Raw genomic sequence first — 23,440 nt, 5'->3', positions numbered from 1 at the left:
TGTATTTACACAATATCACTGGAAGCAAAGCTGTCACATAAAAGCACTCCTAATGTCAGGTTGTCAGTAGTGCACACACTCCATGAAACAGACACAAAGACCCATATATGCTGAGGCACTCGCATGGAACCTTACCAAATCCCACAGATGACCTATGTGACGCACACATAACAAATGCCCTTCACAACCCCAAATGCACCGTTTCAAAACACATCAACACATACAGCCACATCTCATGGAGCCTGTATGTCTAAGCCCATAATGCAAGTCCCCATACAACACAACATTATGGTCATTGAAGACGCCATTGTGCAAAACACTGATGTCCCTCTTACTAGAATGAATAAGGCGAAAGTCACTGTCACTTGCTTATCAGGGGCCAGGATCCAGCAGGTCACCCCTCCCCCCCCACACACACTCGGGTCCTTGGCCCACAAGCGGTAGTATGACTTGGTCATAGTCCCATGTGGGTGTGAATATCTTGAGATGTACTTCCTAGACTATGACGAGAGACATGATGGAGCACTCAGAATGCATGTTCTAGGCTGGTATATTTGTAGCACTGAGCAACATTCTACCTCCTCCAAGGATGATGCCACAATACGTGCAGAAGATGACCAACTTTAATAATTGGCTTAGTTTCTGGTATCATTCAAAGGGGGAGATATATTTGTCAGCATGGACAGAGATGGTCAACAGATCTCGCTGCTTTGCCAGTGATGGTCTGCACTTCTCCCCTTTAGGCTTTTGAAATATTATATAAAACATTGTCCTACCCCATTCTGCCTTTTGTTTTTAGGCAATGCCAAACTGAGAATCCTTCCATCATATTCCATCATAGCAAATCAAAACCCAGAAAATCTAAGGTGTTACTGCTCAATGCCAGGAGTCTAAACAAGAAACTCTACTCCCTACTAGTTCTTTTCACCTTAGAGAATGCTGACATCTGTGCAGTCGCTAATACCTGGTTTAAAGCCACGGAGAGCACCCTGGCAGTGCAAGGCTGTGATGCATTCCATACAGTTAGACCAGCTACTATACAGGCAGGGGACTAAAGGTGGAGGTGTCTTGATTTGCATCAAAAATGAATATATCTCAGGCTTGATCAAACAACACAATGTACTTTACCTTCTTGACATTCAAATCCCCATGGGCAAAATACCATACTACGTTCTTGCAAGACATAGGTCTCTTCTGTGACCCTGGAAAATCATAACACGTATTGGAGCTTACTGGAGACGCTCGCCATCCAACCCAGTGACATATTCATGGGTGACTTTACCCCCACTATTAAATGAGTCATACATGATATCAAATATGCAGGCACAGAGATTCCTGGACTTTGTAGATGGAAACTCCATAGACCAGATTGCTTGCACCCTTGTTCAGCATATTGACATACTGGATCTGGGCCTCACTAATATGGGATTGATTATCAGTAATGATATAGGAAATCTTAAGACACCGGACCCAACGCAATTTGGTTTTGTCAAGCACAGGTCATGCCTACTCTGGATTTCTTTGAGAATGTCACCAAAGCAATGGACAAGGACAGAATGGTTCACACACTGTTTGTTGACCTGGTGAAGGCATTTTGACACAATTCCCCACTTGGGCATTGTCGACAAGGTCAAAGAGGGTAGGTATAAATCCTTAAGTCTCTTGCTGGATAGCCAGCTAGCTCAGACAGAACCCAGGAAAGTTTTAGAACTGGGAAGTCCACCTGTACTTTACAGGCCAGTTGCCAGTGGAGGCTCTCAAGGAGTGGTCCTGGGATTGCTTCCTTTTTGGCATTTACTTCTCTGAAGTTAATGCCAGTGTCAAGGACCTCTGACTGACCAGATCTGCAGATGATTGCAAATTAGGAGCAGTCATAGAATCCCCAGTGACACTAATGTTCTACAAGAAGGGCTGACACAGATAAATAACTAGTGTCAGAGCCATGGACTAAAATTAAATGACAAAAAAAAAACATAATATACTTGGCAAAATCAGCCACGTCTGGTGAGTACCATATTGACAGCACACCCCTGTTCATAATCAAGCCTTTGACCATCACGTGTCGGTGGTAGTGTAGAAATCATTCTGCATTTCGTAACTTTTAAACAAAGGTATGGCATCCTTAATTCCAAGGAGGTCATTATTCTACTGTGTCTGGCACTCCTCAGACCTATCATTAAGTACATTGATCCCTTTGTGTATCTAACCAGGAACATCCAACAACTGGAACATCTACAGAGGTTCCTCAAACAAATGGCATAAATAACATGTCCTGAGAACGCCCCCCCAAAAAACATCATACCTGTATTCTGTCTCTGCATTTTCTTGGGGAGATCTGTGCCTGGCATGCAAGGCATTTTCGACCCAACCCCTGATGGACCCATCTGTATATACACAAAACAGACAGCACCAGAATTACTCATTCTGAAGTCTTTAACTTCCCTGTGATAAAAATAGCACCTGCTGGCGAGACAGGTGTGTATCCCAGAGACTAACCCTTCTCTGAAGTAGGTTATCATCCATGTGAAGTGGAGCTCCTCCCTAACCCAGTTCAAGTGCAGCATGGACGGCTGGATGGAGAACTGCAAATTTACCTCTGGTCTGGTACGTGTCTCTAACCACTTACAGGCTGCCTCTGTGTATTAAATCTCAAAGATCCCTGCTTGTAAATGTTTACTCGTTCAAACCCCTGCTTACACTACCAAAAGTACTAGGACATGTCAAAGATTTGGGATGCATGGTTTGGATTAAAAAGGTCCCAGTGGTTGTTGGCCAAGTATGCACTTTTCTGAACAAATTTCTCAATGAATGTGACTCGTACAATATGCACGTGTTCATTAACAAGGATATGATTGCCACTTAGTACAGAAGTAGTATTATTGTGACTGGAAATATACATGTGCAGTGAGTAATCTGAGTGAGCGGTGTGTGATACTGAATTACCTGTACATTTATGTTTCAAAGAAATATGAAGTACCATAGCACCAGTGTTGGCATTGAATAGTCAGGTGATGTGAAATGCATTGGATTTTAGAGCTGGCTTGGGAATCCTGATTTCTGGCCAGTATTCAGCATAACATAGTAATCGCATTGTTGACAGGGGAAGGTACTAATATAAAAAGAGTATTTATAAAGTAAGAACACTGATGAAAATGTCATTGAACTGTGATAATGCATGTGTCCTTAAAGGATAGATCAGCTGTATTTGGTGAAAGAATTCAGAGGAGACGAACTGAGAGTTTTGGTGCTGGATGGGTACCACCATCCATTTCATGCTCACAGGAATATCCTCTTGCAAGAAGACCACTACCAATTCATGATGAGCGTGAATTGGTGGATGACCTCTGTCAGTCATCCCCAAAATTGTAATTGAAGAGCAGAACACTGTAGAAACTGAAATAATAAACCTACTGCCCTTGTAAGTGGATGGACTTGTGTATTGCTTAACATTTTATAATGTTCCACACGGGCTTGGTGTATCGGCTGAAAACATTTTTTGTGTGTACACATGCATTCCTGCTTAATACTTGCCGTTATAAACCACATACCATGTAATTGCACATACAAGTTTACAAATGTTAATTCCCATTATATTGTCAGCGATGGATTCAAGCATATACTAATCAACTCAAATGGTATTTTTTTCCAACTCCTGTATCATATAACAGGCCAAATAAGTATTTAAAATAAGATTTGTTGGAAAATTGTTTTGATGTCTTTGTCAAGAGTCTGTCATTGTACTATTTGCTGCTCTGTTTACTGTAGAAAATGTTGCAAGCAACAGTCTACCATTTATTTATAAAGGGTATCAGTGAATGGGACATATTAGCATTGCTACATTACAGTTCCCACGAAATGCTCATTTTAAAATACCAATGACTCTTTTGAAGTACAGTAATGTCAAAAGTGGTATGTATGTGCACACATTCAAATGTACACACAAAAATGACTATGTGGGACATTTGCAAGCCTTGCTATGAAAGTGTGGTAGTTTTTAAAGCCTACATTTCCTTGGGAGTTTGGGTTTTAAAATTGAAAATTTAATTCAAAGTGCGACTGTTATTTAAATCAAAATAAAGCTGTTGGCAAATGGTACATTTTGCAGACTTAGCTGACTTTCCTGTGATTGTGCATACATGGAACTGGGTCTTCAGAATTATGCTATGGAGTATGTTATGTTTTAGTTTTGTGATTTGTTTACATTTTTTTTCGTATTTGCAGAATTTTTGTATGTGGAGATTTTAATTGGAAGTGGGCTTCACTTGTTTAGGATGTGATACTTTATTTTGGTAACTGATTATTGAAAGTGATGCTGTGGTGAGGTGGAATGTCCACAGACATAGAATCCTCAAAGGGAACACTACAGTGAGCTTTTGTAATTTGGCTATCTTTAGATGGTCTTCACTGCTGTCACTGTTAAGTTGCTACTATTATGGTATGGGGAAGCTATGACACTAGCTCCTGATGTTCTTCGAAGTCAGGGTTGCAGTACTAATCCTTGGGGATGGGGGTGTGGGGTCTTTGTGCTGTACAGAAACCCATGACCGGCCCAGCTTCCAGAGTCTTAGCATCATCCCAAGCTGATGAATGCTCTATGGCCGTCTGGATATTAGGGTTTAAGAAGGTGTCTGTTGGCACAGTCTTCAGTTCTTTCTAGTTGTGCAGTCACTGCACTTCACGTGCGTTTTATACACTTGCACTTTCTGAGAAAACCTAGCAGGATTCAATGACTCCTCAAGGATTTGACTGGTGACCTCTCTTAAATGTGTAAAAAAAATTATTACCTTTACTAAACTGTGTTTGAGGAGAAAGGGAGCATATCATGTGATTGAAAGTAATTCCGGTGAATGCAAAAACAGAGTGCGCTGTTCGATGAAATTGTTTGACAGTGGAGTTTGCTTCTTTCTGCACTGTTCAACCTCGGAGTTGGTATGTATAAGTCTGGGGTGTGGGTTTGTCCCTCCACATGGGAGTGCGGGGGGGGGGGTGAGTTGGTTCGAAGGTGGTTTCGATGAAGAGTTTTCATTTTTTTCCTTCTGAAATTACCTTTAATGAGTTCACATGAATCTGAGGAGAAAATGACTACTTCCATCTGACTTTGATCCTAATCCCAACTTCTGTTTCCCATTAAACTTTAACATGATGAAGCAATAACTATTGTCCCAAATTTAATTAAAGAATGTCCCTCTGGTTTTCATATCTCTGCATCCTCCAGTCAATTCTCTTGAGTTGAGTAGTATAGCATCACTGTTCACCACTTTAACTTACTTTCTTTCACATTTGTATCTCATCCAAACATTTTGTGAATTTTTTTTTGCTGGTTTAAATTTATGCCTGTTGTTCACTGTCTGACTCTGTTCACATTGGTTTCTTCTTAAAAAAAAAAAAAAAAAAAAAAAATCTGTATAAAATGTATCACTTATGACATAGGCAATCATACATTTGTATAAATGAAAAGAAACCATATTGACACAATCCCAGTTGCAAGCATTTTAAATCATGAGCCCCCAAGGTCTGAAGATTTGCCGGTAAAGGCGTACCCTCTTCTGAGTTCTCCTCGGATGTTCCCACCGAGGAGGCTTCTCTGAAGAAACTGTGTAAGAGGAAACACTGTGATTCTCCCAAAGAATCTGTCAGAGAGGACACTGATTTCGATGAGGGGGAGGGTTCCTCACGGTCACCCCTCGAAGACCTCTCCTTCGGAGACATTCCTGAGATCCTAAAACCAGAGGGGTGATTGGAAGTCCAAAGACCCTTCCTCCGAGGAATCTGTGTACTTGCAGGCCTTTGGTGCTCACCCGTCTACCTCCTGGGTGATCCTATCCACTGATGACCTAATTAAGCTGATCACTCAGTGGGTTTGAAAGGCTCCTGACTCTGTAGAAGCAGTCCCCTGAAGATCAACCACATTGGGCAGAGGGCTTAGTAGTTGATGCCATGGTGGTAAAGGCTATCACAAAGAAAGAACTAGCCGAGGAAAGTTCTACTGTACATTCCCCTAACTGAGAGTCTAGGGTGATGGACTGATTCGGGAAGTGGGTCTATGCATCATCGACCTTTTCCATCTGGTTCTTGAATTTCTTGGGACATTTTACTAGACTTCAAAGGTATCTGGTAAAGGAACTTTAAGATACCCTGGCTGGAAGCAATCGCTAAGTGGGTCCAAGAAAATGATGCATCCCAGTTAGCTACTCTGGAGTCTCTCGAATTCGTCCATGAGGCTCATAGCACATGCAGCCGAAGGTTTAAGGTACAGAAAACTCTGTCCAGGTGTGAAAAAGATGGAAAGATTTTGTCTGCTGTGGGAGTGCATTTTTCCACTCCTCAGTGATCCTACTCCAGGAATTAAAGGAGTGGTAAAATGTGGTTCAAGAAAAACCAGAAGCCTTTCCGGGACACATCTGGTTCGGGCTCCCCCTTGGGGCAGAGGGAGTTAAAATGGAAGATGCCATGCAGAGGCAGGAGTGGTTTGCAGAATCGGGGTTCCAGGGAGTCTTTCTCTGGTTGACCCTATCAGCGCTTCTAAAAGGGGGATCCGATGCTTACCTCTGGAGGCAGTTGGGGGAAGATTTTCCTTGCACTAAACTCCTGGCGATGTATAACCACCGATGCTTAGGTGCTAAGGATCATTTCCAGAGGTTATCTAATCCACTTCACTCTTTACCCAAGAACCAACTAACGCTCCCTGATAATTCCACCCAGTCAAAGATATCAAGCAGCACTAGAAATACAAAAGCTGCTAGAAGAGAGTCATACAAGAAGTCCCACCAGACCAGTTAGGATCCGTTTTTTACTCAAGATTCTTTTTAGTGCCAAAGAAAACAGGGGAATGGAAACCAATTTTAGATCTCAGTGTTCTGAACAAATTTGTCCAACAGTCAGAATTCCGGATGGTCGCTGTTCACTCAATTCCTCCTTTCTTAGAGCACATCCAGTTGTCTTCCTCTATCGACTTTCAAGACATGTGTCACCACATAAAGGTGGACAAACGCTTGAGAAAATTTCTCCACTTCTGGCTAGGAGCCAGTCATTTCCAATTCAGAGTACTGTCCTTTGGTCTCACCACAGCCCGCAGGGTGTTCTCCAGATGCATGTCAGCGGTCACATCACATTTGAAGCTGCATGGACGCGAGTGTTTCTTTACCTAGATGACTGGCACCTCACCGCTGCCACCAGGCATCTATTACTTCAAGCTACAAACTTCATTTTGGAACTATCCCAACAATTGAGCATCACGGTCAATCATGTGAAATCCCAACTAGCCCCTTCTCAGGACACAGAATTCATCGGAGCTTGCCTCAACTGTATCTTGTATGGCATTGCTTCCCCTACACAGGTTACAGAAAATACAGTCACAGGTCCATCCCCTTCTTCGCTCAAACAAAATACCAGCTCAGTTGGCTGTACAGGCATTGGGCTCCATGGCAGCAGCAATCGCATTAGTTCCAATGGCACAATTTCACATGAGACTTCTTCAGTGTTTACTTGCAAACCAGTGGTCCATCATGACCCACTCCATGGATCATTTAGTGTTCACATCAACCTAATCTGGTGGATGCATTCTGAGGAGATTCTTCTAGGCCGCCCCTTTGTTTCCCCACAGCCAAGGCTATAGTGACCACAGATGCTTCCCAGATGGGGTGGGGGGGTGGGGGGGGCATTATCTCGAGAAGATAATCCAAGACACTTGGTCTCCCTCTGAGGCCTATCTGCATATCAGTGTCCTACAGCTAAGAGTAGTGCTTTTGGCATTGCAAGTGTTTCACTGTGCCTTACCTCAGGAGACGATCGCTATTCAGTCAGACAACATGTCTGTATTCTGGTACATCAACAAACAGGGGGGAACCAGGTCCTATCCACTATGTCGTGAAGCCCTCAGTGTGTGGCAATGGGCCATAATTTCCGACTGCTTTCTGATGATGCACATCCCAGGGAGTTCAAACGTGATAGCTGACAAACTGAGCATATGTATCCCCATGCCTTATGAGTGGTATCTGAACTCCAGAGTAGCGAAGAATATCTTTCTTCACTGGGGCCAGCCTTGCTGCGACCTGTTTGCTTCACCCCTGAACAACAAGTGCAGAGGCTACTTTCCTTAATTCCCCTCAGGGGAAGTCCCCCAGAGATGCTTTTCCTCCATAAGAGGCCCCTGGGTCTCCTTTATTGCTCACCCCTTCTCTCTGATCCCTCTTTTTCTCAAGAAAGCAACTCGGTTGAGAAGCAAAGTGATCCTCCTTGCTCCTTAGTGGATTCTGGACCCAGTTCCAGACCTTCTGTCCTACTCCCGGGGATTTGTGCACCCCAATCTTCAAACTGTCAAGCTGAAAGCTTGGTCTCTCCAGATGTTCATCGTGTTACCCTGCTGCAGTCATCACACTTGGGTTATCCTGTCGTCAGGTGGTCCCGCAGTCGGCTGGATTTCCAAAGTCTTGGTCTGACGTCGGTTGCTGTCGCCTCATCCCTGATGTCAGTGCGCCAGGGGTACATATATTGCAACCGACGCCATTTTCTCCAGTCTTTCTTGCCGCGCGGTGCCCGAAGCAGAAGCAGTTCGCAAGAGCCGGTCGGCCAACTCCTGAGATTTTCGAATTCGAATTTCAGACCGAAGTCTTCTATAAAGCTAAGTACCCCGTTGGGAAAACTTTTCTTGCCTCAGACCGATGTCAGAAAAAGTTAACAATTGTATTTCTTGTGGGAAGCAAATACCTCATAAGGATTTTCATTCTTATTGCATACCTTGCCTAGGCCCTGATCACGACGTCGCTTCTTGTCGTTTTTGTGCTAGATTTAATAAACGTACTATTAAAAGACTATTTGATTTCACACAACACTTTTTTGGCAGAAAATTTAATTATAACATGCCGTCGGAGCTATCGACTACCGGCGTGCACAAAAAGCGCAGGGATAAGGATTGACAGCCCAGGCCTAAGCCCGATTCCGAGGCCTCAGTTGGTCCGGTCTCCGGTTCTTCGGTTAACAGTGAGGCTCTGACGCAGCCTCTGACTACCGCAGTTCTGGAACCAGAGACCGCTACGGATATTTTGACTGAATGTACTAGGCCGACGCAGCCTTTTACTTCAGACCCTACCGACAATTTACCTTCCAAGGACGTCGGTACTTCGGAAACGCTATCGCCTTCTCAAGGCGTTTTCAGACCGACTCTTACAGTCAAAACGTTTTCCAAATCAAAGACTCCTTCCAAATCTAAAAAGGCTTCACTTCAGTCTCCTGTTCAAGGCCCTATGCCTAAGAAACAGATGCTCAAGATGACTGTAGATTTAATTTCTCTTATCGGGGGTTCTCAGCCTCCTCCTGACAAAAGGCCTAGACAAGAGGAAGAATCTGTTTCCTCTGAACAACTGTCTATTTCTTCGGATTCCTCTGAGGACCAAGACCATTCCTTCTCTCCTTATGAAGATTCTGATGCTGAGGACTCTATTCCCTCAGCTTCCCCTCCAGAAGATTACTCTTTTGGGGAAACTTTACACACTGAGGGAACATTTTCACTGGGAAGGTCAGGATTACTCTGATTCCAAGAAAAGGCTCAGAGACTTTCTTTTACTCCCCCAACACAGACCTCTAGCCATCCCTCCTGTTTTGGACATTGTGGATGATGTCTATTTAGAGTCCGGTTTCAACCCTGACTCTCTGCCTCCTGCCCTGGCCAAACCTGACCGATACTACAGAGTACCTGATTCCCACAAATTTCTTTACAAAAGCCCAGTAACTGACCCAGAGACTATCTCCCAGGGTCCCAAGGGGGCTAAGGCTTCCATGGCTAAAAATCCAGTACCTTCTGAAAGGGATTCAAGAGCACTAGACAGATGGGGGAAAACGGTTTACACCTCAGCCATTTTAGCTATGAGAGCTCTAAACTGTTAATTTCATATGCTTAAGTATCAGCAATTTCTGATCTCTCAGTTAAAACAAAAGATAACCACCCTCCCTCAACAATCTGAATTGAAAGAAGTACAGGATTTGTTGCACGCCACCGAGCAGGTGGGCAAACACACCTTACAATGTGGGTTTGATTCTTTAGAGGCCTCCTGCAGAGCAGCTGTCACTGGTTCAGTTATACGTAGGTATGCCTGGTTAAAGGAACAAAGTCTGCATGATCATGTTGAAGCAAAACTACTAGATGCTCCCTTACAGCAGGATGTTCTTTTTGGTGTTAAAGCAGAAGAAGTTTTAAAGAAAATGGAAGATAAGGCAAAATCTATGCAGACAGTCAAAGATTTCCTACAGGTACAACCCCCTCGCTTCAGCAGAAACTGGCTAAGAAAAAATTGGTCCTTTCCAGCCACTGACGGGCCTCAGAGGGGTAAATACAGGTGCCAAGGGGCAGAGTACAATCACAAGCCTAGAAGGGAGGAGAAGACGGGTCTCAATCCACCAGAAGGCAAACTCAATGACTTGCACCTCAGCTGGCCAAACAAAGCTCTTTTGTCAGCCCCCCTTGGGGGAAAACTAGCACTATTTGAAGACAACTGGCATATGGTCACAAAGGACAAATGGGTCCTTGACATAATTTTACGAGGATACAGTTTCCACTTTCACACCTTGCCAATAAAAAGAGGAATGCCAAACCTGCCACAAAATCAAAGGGCAGAGGCTCAAAAACAAATTACAGCTCTCATGGCCATGAGAGCCATTCAAAGGGTGCCAACTCAAGAGCAAGGCCAAGGATTTTACTCAAGACTCTTCCTAGTACCCAGAAAAGAAAATGCTTGGAGACCAATTCTGGACCTTTCAATTCTCAACACTTATTTACAAGTTCCCAAATTCAAGATGCTAACACTACAGCAGCTACTTCCCATGTTGGGCAAGGAAGCATGGCTGGTAACGTTGGACCTCAAGGAGGCATACCTGCATGTCCCTATCCGACAAAGTTGCAGAAGATACCTCCGTTTCATTGCAGATTCGACTCATTATCAATTCTCTGCACTGCCCTTTGGCTTATCTACTGCGCCCAGAGTATTCACAAAATGCCTGGCACCAGTAATTGCATATTGCAGGCAAAGAGGATTTCAGATATATCCATACCTGGACGACTGCCTCATCCAAGCAGAAAGAAAAGACATTCTTTTACAACATCTGGCTTTTGTGAAGCATCTACTAAATTGTCTGGGGTACACAGTAAACGAAAAGAAGTCAAAACTAGTACCCTCTCAAAAAATGACATTCCTGGGTGCCAGCTTAGACACAACGGCCCAGAAGGCTTATCTCACACCAAACAAGCAATTACAACTGACTCAATATTTCAAGACAATGGCAACAAAGACCCAATTAACTGCAAGAAAAATTCTGCAGGCTTTGGGCTTCATGGCATCTTGCATTCTGATAATACCATTTGCAAAAATGCATATGAGGAAACTACAATGGTACCAGAAAAGCGTTTGGTCTCATCACAGCCACAGCTTGGACACCATGATATCTCTCATTCCCTGCCTTCAACAGGAATTTCTATGGTGGGCACAGGCATGTCACCTCAACAAGGGTCAGCCTTTCACCTTGCTTCCACCCAGCCAAACTATCACAACAGATGCTTCAGACTATGCCTGGGGGGCACACATGGCAGGGCAATGCATTCAAGTCCTATGGACTGCAGAACAAAGAAAACTGCACATAAACCAAAAAATGACGCTAGCTGTACAGAAAGCTCTGACAGCCTTCATGGATCTACTACAACCTGGACAACTGGCAATAAAGACGGACAACACCACAGTGATGTGGTACATAAACAAGGGGGCACACATTCCTACCCTCTTTGCAGGCAGGCAATAATCTTATGGAACACAGCTCTCGCCTTCCAAGTCCAGTTACAAGCTCACTTCCTGCCAGGATAGAAAAACACATTGGCAGATGACCTAAGCAGAAATATCAAGGATCCCCACGAGTGGAAGCTAGACCCACAAATATTTGCAATGATAAGTCAAAGATGGGGCCTACCAAATATAGACCTGTTTGCCAGTCCTCAAAACTACCAGCTGAAAAAATTTTGTACAGGGACATTCCACCATCAAGCTTGGAAAGTGGATGCTCTCTCCTTCAGTTGGAAAAACCTGACAGCATATGCCTTTCCTCCATTACCTCTTCTAACAAAGGTTCTTCTGAAGGCCAAAAAGGAGAAACCCTCGAATGATTGTCATAGCCCCAGACTGGCCACGCCAGCACTGGTACCCGCTATTGAAGAATGTGGCTCACAGTCCACCATGGATATTGCCTCAAATACCTCATTTGCTCACGCAGCAGGACAAGCAGATTCTACACAGCCAGATCAAAACCTTAAACCCTGGCTGCATGGCTAATAAATTAAGCAGCCAACCAGCTCCTCTTTCACAAGCAGTGCTGGGTGTTATGCTAGAAGCCAGGTGACCAAGCACCAGGAAGGCTTACTCGGACAAATGGAAAAGGTTTTTTGCTTGGAACCAAGCTAAGGGCCAAGACACAACTCGGCCTCATATGCCTCACATTCTGCAGTATTTAGCTGAGGTGTTACATAAAGGACTTTCCTTCTCTTCAATTAAAATCCATGCTTCAGCTATTTCAGCTCACTACGACACAAATCCACCTTTATTTTCAAACCCACTCCTAAGGCAGTTCCTCAGAGGGGCAAAAAACATTAGACCACCTAGAAGAGCTCCTACACCAACATGGGACCTCAACTTTGTTCTGGAAAAACTAACACTACCTCCCATTGAACCAGCTTTTTCTGCAGACCTTCAGTTCCTATCATGGAAGACTGCCCTACTACTGGCAATAACTTCTGCTAGGAGAATTTCAGAATTACAGGCTCTTATGGCAGTGGAACCTTTCCTCATTTTTCATCAAGACAGAGTTTCTCTACGAACTAATCCTTCCTTCATGCCAAAGGTGGTTTCCAGTGTAGCTTTAAATCAAACCATCCATCTACCCACTTTCTTCCCCAATCCACAGAACAAAGGTGAGAGACTCTTGCATTCCTTAGACATTTACAGGCAGCTTCGATATTACTTGGATAAAACTAAGGCTTTCAGAAAAACTGACCAGCTCTTTGTTTCCTATGCTACAGCTTCTCAAGGGAGGCCCATATCCAAGCAAACCATTTCAAAATGGATAGACCATTGCATACGATTCTGCCATACCCATCATGGGAAAACAGTTCCTCCTACCATTAGATCCCATTCTACCAGGGCTACAGCTACCTCTACAGCCTTTCTCAGGGGGGTTCCTACCAAGAAAATTTTAGAAGCTGCAACTTGGAGTTCTGTACACACCTTCACCAAACACTATCACATACCTCTTTATTCTATGTCCAGGGCGGGCTTCGCCACTGCAGTCCTGCAGGACCTCATTGCCTCCTCTAACCCTTTATAATGCCTCCACCCTACCTTAGCTTTGGGACTTAACCAAAGTGTGATGACTGCAGCAGGGTAACACGATGAACATAGTACAGTTTTGTACCTACCATAAATGTAGATGTTTTGAGTGTTCACCCTGCTGCAGTCCAGGGTACCCTCCCTCCAACCCCTCTCATCTACTGGCTAAATCGTTGCTATGCCTTACTGATGTATTTGCTTATAGCTGAAGGGTTTTTGTATTTGTACAGTGTTCTCACCTTTTGGTACTAATTTGGATCACCTCTTTGGGGGCACCTGACATCTGGGGCAAGAAAAACTGAAGAAAAAGGCGTCGGTTGCAATATATGTACCCCTGGCGCACTGACATCAGGGATGAGGCAACAGCAACCGATGTCGGACCAAGACTTTGGAAATCCGGCCAACTGCAGGACTGCCTGACGACAGGATAACCCAAGTGTGATGACTGCAGCAGGGTGAACACTCGAACATCTACATTTATGGTAGGTACAAAACTGTACTTCCTGTTAGTCACCAGGCATACTGATATTCCTTCTCTTGTACAACATATTTTTTTGGCATCCCATAAACCATACACAAGGAGTTTCTATTTTAGTAAATGGAAGAGATTCTCTATGTGGGCTTCTGATCATGGTCTGGACCCCTTTCCGGCACCAGTAGAAGTTGTTCTGGAGTTTCTCAAAGCTATCTTTGGTAAAAGAGCTTCTGCTTCTGCAATCAAGGTTATTCTAGCAGCTATTTCAAATTTCCATGATGATATCTGGGACCAGCCTTTGATCTCTCACAGGTTTTGTAAGGTTTTCTTAAAGGCACCATCCATTTGAAGCCTCCTTTCAAAGAGCTGCTTCTGCCATAGGAGTTGGCTGTTGTATTACAATCACTTACTTCACCTTCTTTTAAACCTGCAGCTACCTGTGCCTTAAAATTCCTTTCTTGGAAGACATTACTTCTCATAGCCATCACTTCGGCGAGGCGAGTCTCCAAATTACAGGCTCTATGGAAAACCAAGTAAGGTGCTTTAGAGCATAAAGTCAGAGTTTCACTCTGAACAAACCTGACCTTTCTTCCTAAAGTGATTTCAGAGACCAATATCAATCAGTCCATAGACTTGCCTGTACTTTTCCCCAATTTTTCTAATAAGGGTGAGTATTGCCTGCACCTTCTGGATGTGCATAGGCAATTACATTTCTCTCTGGATAGAACTAAGCAATTTAGACAATAAGAACAGTTATTTGTATCCTTTGCAAGTGCAACTTTGGGCAAACCTGTGTCTAAAGTTACTCTGTCCAGATGGTGAGGGATTGCATATCTTTCATTTACACGAAACAAAAGCTAAGACTCCCTGTGCCAGTGAAGGCACATTCTACCAGATCTATGGCGACTTCAGCTGTTTTTCATTCCAAAGCTTCCATGTCAGAAATTTGCGCAGCTGCAACTTGGGCCAGACCGCATACCTTTATTACTCATTACAAATTGGACATGGTTTCCAGGGGGCGAGCCTCTGTGGTTCTATGGTTCTCAGGAGTATTGTTCCACAGGGTCTAAGGTAGCTGGGGACTCTGTCCCACAAGTCAAGAATAGATGAAGAGTGACAACATCAGAAAAGGAAGTTATGTCTTACCATAACATTCCATCTGTTATCTATCTTCATCTATTCCTGCGTCCCTACTGCCTGCCCCCTTCTTTACACTTCTGGTGGAGTGACATCCTGTCCTGGGTTGTTGTTTTGGATGGCTTGGACAAGGTTTCTAGCTTATACAAGAGTCTCTTATCTGATTGCAAACTCGATCTGAGGTAATGTGGAGAGGGGCATTGTGGGTAGACTTGCAGCTCAAGAGAGTTTTTTGGCTGATCAAGCTGTATATCGGCCTCATTGGTTCCGAGGATTGGAACCGTAACCCACAAGTCAAGAATAGATGAAGATCGACAACACAGATGGAACGTTATGGTAAGGCATACCTTCTTTCTGTTACTGAACCAGTTTGTATGTAGGTACATAATTTACTGCTATTGCTTTTGTTGTTGCTTCATTAATTTTGTATCCTGAAAAGGTTTGAAACTGTCTCAGTATATTCCACAGCACTGTAATGTCTCCGGTTTTGTCAGGTATAAAATGTCATCTACAAACAGACCCAGCTTTTTTTTGTCTACCATACCAATTATATCTTTGAATTTCTGAGACCCTTATTTTCTTTGCCAATGGTTGTAAATATAATGCAAATAACAAAGGGGAGAGAGGACACCCCTGCCTGGTTCCTCCTCTTAAGCAGAGATCAGAGTTGACTCCACCGACTTTAATTTTTGCTTCCGATCCATCGTATATCCTCCTAATCAGCCTTATAATTTTACCAGGGAATACAAATGCTTCCACTGCTGTGCTCAGAGTCCCTGTTTACTCTGTCAAATGCTTTCTCTGTGTCAAGACCTACCGAAAACAGTGCTATTTTCTTACGTTCTGCTTCCCTCTGGATCGTCACTGTTCTGTTGCTGTTGTCAAATGTCTGCCTCCCCTGCACAAAACCTCATTGATCCAACTCTATAGCTGTGCCAGTGGGGAGTCTTATTTGGGATCTGGAGGGAGAAACCAGCCTTGGACTGACTGTGGTCCCTGTGTGCTCTTAAGGAAAATTGCACTTGATTCAGAGAGCTGCATCTGGCAATACTGTGCGTGTATTTGTTGTCCTCCCAGTGACTGTCCCCCCACTGTTGAGGCTCCTTGATTACTGGTTGGCAGTGGTGGTTTATCACATTTATTGGTAGGCTGTGGTGGGATAGCCACATCACACCTTGTACAAATAAAGCTTTATGGTGACAGCAATAGGCTACATCACGCAGGTATTGCAGTCTGACTTGGATGTTTCGGCATATTCTACAGCAAACTGCCTTCTTTAAACTTCCCATTTGAATTATCATGTATCAGTCCCTGGTGTTCCTGAAGTCCACCCCTCATTTTTAGAACTTGACTTCCTTCCCTGGAAGGCTGTTCTGTTAATTCACTACCATTCCTGTGAAAAATCTTGGTTTATTAGTCTTCATATTTCACAACTTTAAAATGTGTTTTAAAATAAAGTGAACATTTGTCCCCACGCCCTAGTGGTACACACTTTTTAATTTCGAGACTTGCCGGTTCAACTGCCTAATGTTTTTGATTGTCTGTTAGACTGCCTTCCGACCTGTAGTTGTGGATAGTGAATCTAAAGGGCAATCAGGAGACCACGTGTACTTGTGGCTTCAAATGTTTCTGGTCATGCCTGCTGTTTTTTATGGGACACCTAATTACATTAGCAAATCATTTTTCTTATTTCACCTTACTACTCTGTTGGGTCTTATCGTGTTCCCAAACAATTTTTATTCATTTTTTTCAGCACAGTGGTACAGTGTCTCTGATTATTCTAAAGCCATTCTTCTGCTTAACAGTAGGACTGATGCATGCTTTAGGATTGCTTGGCAGATAAAGCTTTCCCAAGTTGTAGAGTACCTTCCCATATTCTCACAATGCACTGAAGGCCAAGTTTCTCTAAATCATCTTTGCCATGCTTCAGGTAAAGTAAAAACTGACCTCGAGCTACATTTTCATATTTTGATTTTTGTCATAAAAACTGAATAAAAACATGTTTTCTGTGCATTCCTTAACATTTCACTTTTCCTTCTCGGGTTTGTGAACCTTCTTCCTAATTTCTCTTGTCAAAGTCTACCTCTCCTTTTTGGCCTAGGCCAGCTCTCTCCCTTCTGAGTTTGTTCTATATGTGTGCCTTTGGGAGAAAAATTCCTCCTGCAGACCAGTGTATTTGATTCCTTTACGGTCTAATTGATACCTACACCAATTTTTAAGTACTTGATTTAAACAGGTCGGTAAAGTTACTTAAAAGTTGCAGGCAACTTTGAAGTTTATAACAGTCTTTATCTCTCAAGGTCTTATGTTGTTCATCTGTATCCTCATCTGTGTGTCTCAAACTTTCTTTATCTGTAGCAGCACCCCCTTCTTGCCCTAAACTAATGGGGAGAAATAAGATTTCTTCACCATCTGTTTATGATTGTTTTGGGTGTCCAATATCTGTGTCAAGTGTGGATGAACCTTTTAGCTCAGATTTCTGTTGGAGTAATTGGTACCTCTTCTGGCAAGGCTCTGAATTACTAGATGCACAAGACTAGGGTTGAACATGGCATAGCTGCAATCTTGCACATGATTAGCAAGTTGTCTCATGGGAATTTACAATAGAACCAAGTTTCCCAGCAGGCTACTTTAGTGCAAACAACTTCTCTATGAGACTGCTGCATAATGTAGTTAGCAATACCCGATCTAGTTGCCATATCTGGTTTGGATATTTAATTTTGAGAATAACTTCAGGAATTTTTTTGCTAGTGCCCCTTATTATGGCTCATTCCTGTTTGTGCTTCAGGTGAAGGAAAAGCTCCCATAGAAATGAGGGAGGGAAAAGCTCCCATAGAAACGAGGGAGGGAGAAAGTGGTTGCAGCTTTTTGAAATTATTGTTCTCTCCTCAAAAAACATTTTCACACAACCAAAAGTATCTACAGTTCTTGCTCATTATTGCTGCCCTTTGAGAAGTGTTTTGACAGAAACCATTTATGTCGCAGAGTTTTCCATAATGGGCACTGCACGAGAGGCAGAGTTGGTCTGGTAAATCAAGAGATTATGCAGTAATTCTCCCAAAAGGCAACCAGTGACTTCTGAGGATTTGCCCAATTGTCCCTGTCTGAAAACAGTCATGGTTTGAAGCTCCCTGCACCTTTTACATGAACAAATGGATGAGGGAGATAATATCCAGAAGCTTCGACATTTACTTTTTTTAACCCCAGCCAATTATTGCACCCTGTCAAAAACATGTGGATGAACAGGGTGTATAGAGTCTTGTCAGAGATATCTTAGAGGTCTCGCCACATCGGTGAAGGTCCGAGGTTTATTCACAATTCATTTTCTCGTGCTTAGAAACTAAGACTAAGCACCAGAGGCCAATATTAGACCTAGGCAGCCTATATGAAGAAAACAAACTTCCAGATGTCCTGTTGCTGTTGAACCCACCTTGCTTACAGTGGGGAGAAGGATATAATATTTAGATTGTCCAAGATGCTTATTTGCACGTTAAAGATACCCAAGGATTCAAGGAGATTTCTGCACTTCAAGGTCAGAACTTATGACTCTGTTTTGATCCCTCAGATTTGGACTTGTGCAGTTCTTGGGGTGTTGATCAGATGCATGGTAGGTGTAACATCTTGCCTCAGGCTAGGTGTAACATCTTGCCTCAGGCTGAAGGAGACACTAGTCTTCCCTTGCCTGGATGGCTGGCTCTTGGGAGTCCTTGATTAGTGCAATGAACAGCTTACTGCAGCTGTTCAGGTTCATGTAGATCTTGGTCAACACTAGCATATAACTTGATGAAGAGCTACCTGGACTCCCAGGAGCTGAGTAGTCTTTCTGCCTGACAGAATTGCCAACGTTCAGGGCACTGCTTGTGCTTTCATGTGTACTTCCAAAACAGATGTGCTGTATGCCTCTAAGAGCCAAGTATAATTGCTTCAACAGCTTTCTTGGTGTGTTTTGCAAAAAACAGAATGAGTGTACTTCTGATTCCACTGGACCATGATCATCAGCTGAAGTCAGATTCTATATCCCTTTTAACTGGGTTATCTAAGATTTGTCTGCTGCATCTTCAGCAGTGGATTCAACAGGCCATTATTTTGAAGGGCTGTATTAGGCCTTTAGCTAGCTGCAAGCCATGCAATCCACAAGGCCATTGAGGAGCCTAACCCAGTTTCCATACACCATTGCCTGGTTTAGTGATTGATTTCTGTCAGCCTCCGTCTGACTGACTGTGAACAAAACCATGAACTGCAGGAAGTGGTTTAACAGCTGAAAGCATTAATCATATGCACTAACTGCCCCCGTGCGTTTCATTTGCCCATTGTAACTGACACCACAGATGCATCTGTTGTGGATTGTGGGGAGACATTGTTTAAGACATACTCTGTAAGGGACCTGGTCCCGACAAGAGGCTTCTGTCTGCAAACCCGCTTCCTGGAGAGGACGACAGTCCTATCATTGCAGGCTGTACAGGACTGCCTTCCACAGCATGTAATTGACAACCAGTCTGACAAGGTGGTGGTGGTGGTCTGCTACTTTAGCAAGCAGGGGGAACACATTTTTACACTCCGTGCTATGAGATTGGGAGAAGGTAGTGCACCAACAAGGCCCAATCAGACCATATGCTAGAGGACGTGTTCCCCCAGCGCTTACTGATGCTTTCAGGTGTTCCTTTAGTCATTCAGTGGCTGTCTGACATTGCGGAAGGCCTTGCTTCAACCTGTTTGCATCCCTGACAAATGTCAAATGCAGCAGTGGTTTTAAGTATGCCCAAATAGATTGGTCAGTCTCACGATTTGTGTTTAAGTAGATGGATGCCTTTTTTTTTCAGTGAACCATAGTGCTCAGCTACAGTTTTGAGTTATGCCACAAGCATGTGGATGCAGATCTGTGTTTACAGGCTTGTTTTTTGACATAGGCTGAAAGATGCATCCACTTCAGCAGAATTTTTTTCTACTTGGTTGCTTTTCTCTTCTACCCACTTATGATTTGTGGTACACATTCAGCATGCAGATTTAGTGTTTAGCTTGGACAATGTCCTTTACTGGTACCCAGAAAATGAGTACATTGCAGTAAAGTTTCTTATGTTGTTCATATCATCTGTTGGTCTTTCAGCTGCTTTAGAAAACACCTAGTAGTTTGCTGGTTTCTATGTTTAGAAATGCCACATTTAGTGCAGCATATATATCTGCATTTTACATCTTGTAGTTCTACCTGCATTGCTCATTCTTTATTGGTGTATTGCACTACTGACCTTGAATAATGGAATATGAGCAATGTCATAAGCTTGGTGGGACACAGTAAGATATTTGGAATGAGTCTATGTTATCAAAGTTATCAACGTTTTATACTGTAGTGTTAAAGAAGAGAGTATATAAATACATTTTTGAATAGGACCGTCTGAAATGCAGTATCATTTGTGCACTTTGTGTTAAGATGCAAGTCTGTTTTATTTTATGCAACTGATTTGATTTCTGCTTTCTGTGTTGTAGACTGCTGCAGCAACGGGTCATTCTGTGGTTTTAGTAGACCAGACAGAAGATATATTGGCGAAATCTGTGAAGGGGATTGAGGACAGTCTTAAACGAGTTGCTAAGAAGAAATTTGCTGACAAACCTGAGGTGACATTTTGATTATTAAACCTGTGTGATGATATAGTGGTAATGATCACCATTCTTCAGACCAGCTGTTTCATAGAATGTAAAAGATTTACAAAGTTTGAGAACACAGTATTTCATTGTAAACATTTCTTTCTTAGTTTGATGTTTCCCCTAAACTTACCTAAAAACTATTTGGACCATTTCTCCTTTTGCAGTGCATCCTTTTTATTTCCCAAGTAAAAAGCATCTTTCCATCTCTCCTTACCTGCTTCCCTGTGTTGTCAAATTGTTTGACAGCTCACCAGAATTATTTTAAGCAGCTGGACTGCTGTTGGATGTTAATGACTCTTTAAGAATCGTGTTCATGTCCATATATGTATCTTCTGTGTTTTGAATCCCAGTCTGTTAAAGGGACCCTAAACATTTGCCTTTGGTTTAGCCTTATGACCTGTCCTGTCTTAAGTAGTCTACATGTATTATTGACATTGTGAATCCCATGCTTCAAATAACATTGTCACCATGTTGAGAGTCTTTGAACAGCTGCTATTTTTTTTTTTTTTTAGAAATGAGTGTACACAGAGAAATTTAAATAGAAAAGCTAATATGCAAGCAAAAAAAACACATCCGGGCTACATCTGAGATGTGTTACTGCTCAGCATGTATCACAGAACATATGCACACAAGCACGAGGTCATGTCTATGTGCATATAAACATTTCTTCATGAATAGCATTGTTAATGCATTCCGTTGACCACTGTACTGAGTGTTAAGGTCCGATTCTGAATGGTGTGGCAATGTGGTGACATCTGGCATGCATCTAGGTAATGGGAAGCTGCACCATTTTCACAAGTGCAAGGCAAGCCTGAAACCCACAGCTGGAATGTATCACTTTACATAGCATGTTGCATGTATACAGACAATCATATTTAGAAATTGCTTATCTGTACTTGAAAAATCCCTTGGGAGTATAAAGGTGTCCTCAGAGGCTTGAGTGTCCATCCAGTTATTTGGATTAGATAGGCACTTGCCATATACTGTTATAACAAGTATCTCTGATAGCGATGGGGTTCTGCCTGCCTGAACACAAATGATGGACCTTCATTTAATCATAGGACATATTGTTGAGCTGTAGGTGTTTTGGGATTAGTTTGTGCAAGACTAATGTGCATAGTATTGGAGTTTCTCTTCCTTTAATTTTGTGGAAGAAGCTACTGCATATAGGTAAGGGGGTGTGAGGGGGATGGGGGGCAAGCGCTTAGTTTAGAGCGTGAAATAGATTGTATGTGACTTGAGTTCTCAGTCGTGTGATAGAACAGTTGCATTTTGAATGGTGTACTGATCATTCATAGGCAAAGCTTTTATAATTGCAACTGTAGATTAAGACTGTGACCGCGTACTGACATTAGGTAGTAGGCATTGTCCGCTTTGATACCTGCTGACAATATGCTAGTCTCACAAGAGTCTTCCTGTTGCCAGTCCTACAGGAGTTCAGTTTACAGGGTGTCAGTGTTTCAGGTGTTGCTACAAAAGGTGTATGTACTGTTGGTGTCAGTGGAGTGGGTACCTTCCTCCCAGGGATCTTGGCTGCAGGTATCTATTACTATACTGCAAGATTACTAGGCAGCTTTTATCTTCTTCACTATGTGAGGTAGCCTCATCTTTCTCGCCCTTAACACAGGTTATGGTATTTGATGTTTAGTCTGTGGTGTCCACATGGTGTTTGCTAGCGCTGCCTTCTCCCCCGCATTTTGCTTCACACAGATTTGTACGTCTCCCTTTCCCTTCCTACAAGTTAAAGGGGCTCTCTCAGCACTGGAGACCTTTTTGCATCTTTCTCAAGGCCTCCAGAAGCCAAAATCCCAAGGAAGACCCTGACAAAAATCAGGCACATAACCCCAACATAGATGTCACATTGGAAGGTTGGGCTGAAGAGGATGTCTTTGTCTCTAGATGACCCCAGATTTGGAAGAATTTGATGCTAATTTAGGAAAGGGAAGGGTGGCCAGTGGAGGTTAGTTCTTCAGCATTGTGAATGCTACAGTAGACCTGAGTGGTAGGGCATTTTTCCTGATGACTTCATTCTTGTGAACATCTTCTGTATCATTATCTAATATGCTGGTTAGCAGAGGACTAAAGTTCTGACTTAAGCTGCTGCCTGTACCAAGGGTACAGGATTTGAATATTTTTTTCATTTGTCTGCTGTATTGTTTTGAGCAAGTCACTTAACTAGACAATGCATTGAGGTTAATTAGAAATTTGGGCAGTGCTCCTCGATCTCCTAGACTGCATGCCTAGTAACTGTGAGCTTGTGCTTTGGGTCACTCAGACACTTTTGCCAGTGTTTTGACAAAGTTGACATTGTGCTTTGTCCCTGTAGGTAGTTTGTTACAGGTGGAAAATACTAAGCCTATTGTGCCTACCTGTGAAGTGACCCTGAAGAAACACCCCAGTCCTTGGGGTCCAGCTGGTCATCCCCTTTTCAAAACATCCAGGACACTAGACAAATTTGGAACGCACATGTTCATGTCTTCTTCCCGTGAAAGAAATACAGTGATCATGATATGTGTGCTGTAATTCTGGAGCGACCATTTGGAAAAAAAACTGGCATTTTGGGGAAGAGATGCTTGATAGCTCCCTAAAGGAGAACCTTAAGGCCCAAGCATCCATAGATATTACTGTTAACCTAATGGTATGGGTGGCATGCAGCCCAGCAAGTTGTGACAAGATCTGCCTGTACTCCCTTTGTTAAAGACATACTTTATGGCTTGCCCTTTTAGGGGACCCATGTTTTGTCTAAACATTAGCTTAGCTAATCCTTGGACTGTGAAGGAAATGGACCATGCCGTCAATGGCTGCAGCAGGATGCAGAGTCAGCAGGAGA

At 43.0% G+C, this 23,440-nt stretch overlaps 1 protein-coding gene across 1 annotated transcript in view; it reads left to right on the top strand.

Moving 5' to 3' along the window:
* HADH (hydroxyacyl-CoA dehydrogenase) overlaps nt 1–23,440 on the top strand; it is a 625,146-nt gene that overhangs the window by 104,226 nt on the left and 497,480 nt on the right. Inside the window, exon 2 of the mRNA XM_044071062.1 lies at nt 20,452–20,580. Within this exon, the coding sequence (XP_043926997.1) occupies nt 20,452–20,580 (129 nt within the window). The remainder of the gene's footprint in view (nt 1–20,451; nt 20,581–23,440) is intronic.

The sequence above is a fragment of the Protopterus annectens genome, chromosome 5.part0, assembly GCF_019279795.1.
Source record: "Protopterus annectens isolate FY-2018-M chromosome 5.part0, PAN1.0, whole genome shotgun sequence".
In the NCBI taxonomy this organism is placed as follows: Eukaryota; Metazoa; Chordata; order Ceratodontiformes; family Protopteridae; genus Protopterus; species Protopterus annectens.
The sequence above is the reverse complement of the archived record's forward strand: the minus strand, read 5'-3'. Positions and strand labels throughout refer to the sequence as shown.